Here is a 6998-nt window from a genome sequence, read left to right as displayed (position 1 = left end):
TCCAAGTCTATAGCTTCGCATGGGACATTGTCTAGTTGGTTGGAACTGGATATCTTGTGTGCAATTACACGAATTATGAACTTGATCTCCATGTTATTGACACCATTTCGCTTCGTTCCTCTTCCATCTCACTCGTGAAGAGTCTTCTTTTCCAGTTCAACCATACCTAGGGTTTTGGTTGTCCTGGCTTTATTAAGCATGGGAAACTTGGTAACCCTATGAATCATTTTCCTTGTGATCTTTATGGATTGCTCAAGCCAAAATTTCATTCCATGAACACGACTCGAGATGAACCTAATCCACTTATTTTGGACTTTCTTTTCCAACTTCTTCCTTTTTAGGACTTTCCTCATTAATAGAAACAAATCCTATTTCGTCACTTTCACTCAAAAACTTTTCTACACTAGCTTCCAAATCTTTATAATTTGCATAAAGACATTCTCTAGGCTTCCTACTTTTGAAGTTTCATCTGTACTTATTTACTCTCTTAGGCCACTTAAAAACATAATGAGCATATTCATTGCAACTCCGACATTTAAAGTTTTTCTTACCTTCAACTTCTCTTCGTACAAGTAGGGAATTTCCTTCTTCAATCTTCTTGTACTCTTCTAATGTTCCTTTGTTGTTGCTATCATAATCTCCATCAAACTCCAAACTTTCTTTTCAAAAATGGCTCACCATAAATCTCCTTAAGTAGTTAATATTTTCCTTCAAGGACCTAATTCTTTGATACCAATTGTTAGAAATTAAAGTCCACCAAGATAACTAAGAGGAGGTGGGGGGTGAATCAGTTATCCAATAAAAACATCTTTTTATCAACCTTATTAAATTTGAAAATTGTAATCAGAAAGTAGAACAACCATAAGAAGATAATCATATATAATAAAACTAGATTTGTTAATAGAGAAACCCTTGATCAAAGGAAAAACCCCAGAGGGGAGGGTACCCACAAAATGGTGTACTAATATATAGATTTCTTGTAAGAAGATGGACATTGTTAAGAGTCAATGAATTATAATTAGTACATGTGCCAGTCCTTGTTAGGAGAATTTTAATCCCTATGAGAGGATTCCAACCCTGTTAGGGGTTGTTCCAACCCTATCAAGAGTTTTGGAAGTTAAAATGACCTAATGTCAAAATGGTTTCAAGCGAAAGACCACTGAACTCATTGCCCAACTGGCCTTCCTAATATCCTTTTCAGAATAATACTGGTAAGCATCTGTCCACTACAACGTCTTTGAAAAATAAAGTCTCTCTATATCGTCACACCATGCTTTATCCATGTTAAAACCTTCTCTCATCAGTAGATATCCAATATTAGGTTTCCCAGATCCAACATCCAAGTTCGCATTCTCCCATTACATAGAATCTCTAAAATCGCACACTTACTATAAGTAGAACAACTTTCCTTTATGATGCAACATTGTTAGGAGGATTTGTACTTGGTAAGCCAAGTAGCAGAAGCCTGACCCGGCTATCCAAGTCCTCAAACTGATTATATATTTGGCCTTGAGGCTTTCTCAATTTACAATTATAATATAAGACCATATTAAGATAATATATTACACATTATAATATAAGAGGCTTATTGCATTGCATGTCATTTCATGTTTATTGTTCATTGTCGTTACTTTGTATAACTTGAAATTTTACTCTGATACTCAATATATAAAGTTAACAACTTATTAGATGAATAATTTGATTATTAGATCTGGTTACCGAGCTACATATATAAAGCTTAAACGGTTTGATTTTATGGAAAGGTGTTTAAAGGCCTATGGGATAAATTGATATAACTGATCTGCTTCCCCTCTCAACCAATTGGTATTAGAGATAAGTGCTCGAAAGAGAAATTTTGAAGGAACTCAAGCTAAAGATCTAAAGATGTATAAGAAAGAAGTACCAAAGCTGAAAAAGGAGAACTTTTCTTCATGAAAAAGTAGGATGATGTTGCACTTATTAGGAATTGGTGACTCTGTGCTTGATAACCAGTACACACCTCCAAATCCTTTTGTGACAATTGAGGAGATGAACCAAAAGAAAGAACACGGCAACTCGATGATTGAGATTTCTTCTGCACTAAATGATAGTGAATTTGATGATGTCAAAGACTTTTCTACTACTAAAGAGCTATGGAACAAGATGATACTTGTGCATGGAGGATATTTGGATGTATTCAGAGCCAAAGGTGAAAGTATGATGACACTAGGATGAGAGAAGGAGAGAAAAAAATGTTCAATACAGTAAATAAATCAAGGAGATTGTTAGTTCCATCAAAGTCACCGGAGGTGTCATAAGTGATGAAAATTTTCTAAGTATAGTATTGAGAACCTTATTTCCTATTTATCCTATTAGAGTATATGCTATCCATGAATTTAAAGCTATTCCTGGTAGCTTTCTCACCCTTCAGGCCCTCATCGGTAGATGGACTACATTTGAGTTAAGTGGCTTTGGCGATAGTGTACCTAAAATTAAGAACGCTTTTAAAATATCCATAATTATTGGAATTTTGGATAAAGATAAGCATGGAAAAGATGAGGTTGGTTCAAATTTAGATGATAAAGAGATGGGTGAGCTTAAAGCACAGTTGGCTATCAAGCATTGCTAAGAAAATATAAGTATCTTTCAATCTCCCTTTTTCACTTGTAATAACCATATCCATTTGAGAATTTAGCCTTAAATAAAGATACTTTCTTGATGGCATCTTAACTCGTCCACCTCCATTTCAGTATGCATTGGAGTCCTAGGTTGACTGCAGGTGTTCAGATTTTACATCTCCTATGACCGAGTCCCTTGTCTTCACTATTTTAGTTGAAATATTTAGTATCTTTTACTCAAACTTTAAATTTGTACAAGACCCGAAAAGGTCTTCTAAATTGATTCTATGCCTTATAAAAGAACACCCAAAGCTTGTAATTGATGAAACCTTGAATTAGGACCCAAATGGCTAGAAGTGGAGGCTTCCCACCATCTAGGTGGATACATTTATGCACTAAGTGAATAAACTAGGCATAGGTTGTAAACCCGTCTTGATTATTGACCTTGTATCTAAACCTTTTGTTATAGTTCTAATAAATTCTAGAAAAGTGCCTAGCTTGGTTGAAATGTTTAAGTTATAATATTGATTGCAAAAGTCGAATTACTAACAATGTGTCATGCGTACTTATTGTTAGTACAAGCTATGGGTTGGATTATCACACCGATACCATCTGATAAAGACAACATTGTCCAAAGGTTTTCAATGTTGGACCTTTTATCCTTCTTCTTTTTTGAAAAAAATTGAGAAAGCCTAGAGGAGAAACAATAAGTTCCCTCACTATATCAGACCATAATTGGATAATAGTGGAGCTTAAAATAACGATTATTTGAACTTAATTAGGGTTGACGCAAAAAACCTTAACCAATACTGGATTATGTTAATTTAGAGTTGTAAACTCACAAAAAATATTTCTGTCGTATGTCAAAGGGACGAAGATGGTGAATTAAGTATGGATGAAATTCACCCATCCAAGTGAACATGCAGCCTGTAATTGTAGACGAACACTCCTAAATTGTACTCAAAATAAATCTCAATTCCTTATGTATCTACTAAATAAATTATTTTATCCTCTCACAAACATTATAGTGAAAGATAAACTATACGTAATAAATCATAATTGTGTGAAAATTGATGCCCAATCTTGAGTGAGAAGCATTCCATATTTCTATGCCACTTGTACTTCCTTTGTGCACGGTTTTCGGAATTGCAATGAAAATTAATTAAAATATAATTTTTTCACTTGCCAAAAAAATAAATTTAAATATCTTCTACTCAAATAAAAAGTGTTCAAATCATCATTATTATTAAGAAATAAATCTTATTGAATTATTTTAACGAAAAAATGAATATTAATTGAAAATAGTACTGTATAAAAATATTATTTGTTACCATAAATTAACATATGTGTGCTCGATTTTTAAATTTGAAAAAATACACATAGAGGCTCTAACGCTATTATTTAGGTCAGCTCAATGGCTATAGTTTTAAGTGCGTATATAATTTGAAAACTCATAATCATGAGAAGTGGAGCTCACATTAAAAATTATCAAATTCTTCTCACTACCCACTACAATGCAACATATTTTGTTCCAGCAATAAATTTATAATGAAATATTGAATAGAGAATAAATGAATAATCTCTACAACACATAGAAAGTAAATGAATTATTGATAAAAACTAAATAGTAAATGAAGAACAAAGGTGAAAATATTAAAACAAAATAAAAAATTTAATAATAACAATGAAAATGCAAAATTCTATAATTGATAACACTATTTCGAAGAACATGAAACAATACCAAGTATAACGTACATTTACTAAATATGCTAAGATCCCAAATTTTAAACCTCAAGCCTAGCCTAATGTCAACTCTCCCACTCTTGAACAAGTACAATCAACCGTAAGGTTCTGTACGATGGCTCTTTGGGAATAAAACCATCATCAATCTCGATGCATTTGCCTTGAATAGAAAATTGAATATGGAGCTCCAAATGGTTCCTGTGAACAAATAGGAATGGGCGTCAGTATCGGAAAGGGAAATTCGAAGAGAATAGGAAAAAGCTCCGTTCTGTTAGCTAGTGATTTCTTTCCTGTATTCACCCTAATAGCAGTGTAGCCCAGCTGGCTTCTTCTCCGGACGAACGAAATTTAAAACCGCCATGTTCCTCTCTAATTCCCGTGTGTTGGTAATATGTTTATTGGTTGTTGGAAATGCAGAAATTTCAAAAGCGAAAAATGGACGGTTGTGCTCCGCCATAGGAAACAGAGCTCTCCAGTTTTTTCTCTCCTCCTTCATTAGGCTTGGGGTTGGGAACTCTATAAAATGGCCCCAATCTAAGTCTCATTCACATCCACATAGAGCTTGTCACTGTTAAGGTCTCGCTAGTCCTCTGCATTTGTCATTGTCATTTCATCCTTTCGTGCAATGGAGAGTGGGAGTGGGAGCTCTGGAGGAGGAAGTTGGTGGCTCTATTATGCCATTCCTGTATTGGCCAAGGACGGGCGTGGGTACATGCTGCACAATGCTGATGACACGATCTTCTCTGCATGGCCACTGTACGCCGCAATTCTGCTGGTGGCCTCCTGCGCCGTTGTGGTTGCATGGATGAGCCCCGGAGGATGTGCATGGGCGGTGGCCAGAAAGAAGGGCGGCGCCGCCATTCCTGGGCCCAGGGGATTCCCCATCATAGGAAGCCTTATCGATATGAGCCGTGGCCTTGCCCATCGCAGGCTCGCTCAGCTGGCTCGCATCCATGGTGCCAAGAGACTCATGGCCTTCAGCTTAGGTTCCACTCCCGCCGTCATCACATCTGATCCCGAGGTGGCTCGAGAGTTGCTCAGCTCTGTCAATTTCTCGGACAGGCCGCTCAAGCAATCCGCCCAGCAGCTCATGTTCGGTCGAGCGATCGGCTTTGCTCCAAACGGTGAGTACTGGAGAATGCTCCGCCGGATTTCCGCCACCCATCTCTTCGCTCCCCGGAGGATCGCCGCCCACGAGCCCGGACGCCAAGCCGATTCCCTGGTCATGCTGAGCAACATTCACGACGAGTATGTTTCCGGCGGCGTTGTGCGGCTGCGCCGCCATTTGCAAGGTGCGGCGCTGAACAACATCATGGGCAGCGTTTTCGGGCGGAGGTTTGATATCTGCGGTGAGAGCGAGGAAGTGAAGAATCTGAGAGAGATGGTGGAGGAGGGATTCGAGCTTCTCGGGGCCTTCAACTGGGCCGACCATCTTCCCTGGCTCAGATTTCTCGATCCCCTCCGCATCCACTCCCGTTGCCAAACCCTCGTCCCACGCGTGACAGGCTTCGTGAAGAACATCATCGAGGAGCACCGACTGAAAGATAAGGATCACGACACCGCCGACGCCGATTTTGTGGATGTTCTCTTGTCTCTGAATGGAGAGGACAAGCTGGACGACGAAGACATGATCTCTGTTCTCTGGGTATGATCGCATCTCGTCATTCTTGAATCCCGTTCCATGTTCTTCTTTCCTGACATTAATCGTCGCATGTTGTCGCAGGAGATGATATTTAGAGGCACTGACACCACGGCGCTGCTGACGGAGTGGACAATGGCGGAGATGGTACTGAACCCGGGAGCTCAGAGGAAGGTGCAGGAGGAACTCGACATTGTGGTGGGAAAGAGCAGGAGCGTGAGGGACTCGGACATATGCAAACTGCCATATCTGCAGGCGGTGGTGAAGGAGACGCTGAGAATGCACCCGCCCGGGCCACTCCTTTCATGGGCCAGACTCTCCACTCGGGACACCAATCTGGGAGATCATGGCAAGTTGTGCGTGCCGGCGGGTACCACGGCCATGGTGAACATGTGGTCGATAACACACGACCCCCTCATCTGGGATTCCCCCGACCAGTTCCGACCAGAGAGGTTTGTGGAGACCGAGGGAGGTGAGAATGTGGACGTGAGGGGGAGCGATCTGAGGCTTGCACCGTTTGGGGCGGGCCGTCGGGTCTGCCCTGGAAAGGCTCTGGGTCTTTCCACCGTCCACCTCTGGGTGGCCAAATTGATGCACCATTTCCACTGGGCTCAACACGAGCAGCACCCCGTGGACCTGTCCGAGGTGCTCAAGCTGTCCTGCGAGATGCTGCACCCACTTCACGCCGTTCCTCTCCATAGGGTTGATCTCAAACAACTCTGAGGAGGAATCACTAGGGTACCCCTCGTTTTTCTTTCTTTTCGTGTTCGAGGTGGCGTCTTCCGGTTATTTGTCGTGTTTTTCTTTTCCTTTACAAGTCTGATGGTTTTGTGAACTCTCGAGACTGTGCAACTGTCTCGGCTCTGAGAGATTCAACTTTGTAGACATTACTTAAGTCTGGTTATGTTTTCCCGTTGCGATAGCCAGTAGCACTTTTGCGGAGGATCATAATTATATCTATCTAGTGGAGTTGTTCAATGCTCCCACTGCTCCTATGTAGCCAACTTTATTATTAATAA

The 6998-nt window shown here is 40.2% G+C and overlaps 1 protein-coding gene across 1 annotated transcript; it reads left to right on the top strand.

Annotated features, from left to right (window-relative positions):
* The first annotated feature begins 4965 nt into the window (after positions 1-4965).
* LOC149560859 (cytochrome P450 78A4-like) lies at positions 4966-6702 on the top strand. The gene is made up of 2 exons (XM_089823677.1): positions 4966-5985; positions 6064-6702. The coding sequence occupies exons 1-2, from the start codon at positions 4966-4968 to the stop codon at positions 6700-6702; spliced, it is 1659 nt and encodes a 552-aa protein (XP_089679803.1).
* Positions 6703-6998: the final 296 nt, after the last annotated feature.

The sequence above is a fragment of the Cupressus sempervirens genome, chromosome 4 (assembly GCF_028749045.1).
Source record: "Cupressus sempervirens isolate cs-2001-9-10 chromosome 4, ASM2874904v1, whole genome shotgun sequence".
Lineage (NCBI taxonomy): Eukaryota > Viridiplantae > Streptophyta > Pinopsida > Cupressales > Cupressaceae > Cupressus > Cupressus sempervirens.
Note: the sequence above shows the minus strand (reverse complement) of the source record. Positions and strands in the feature narration are given on the sequence as shown.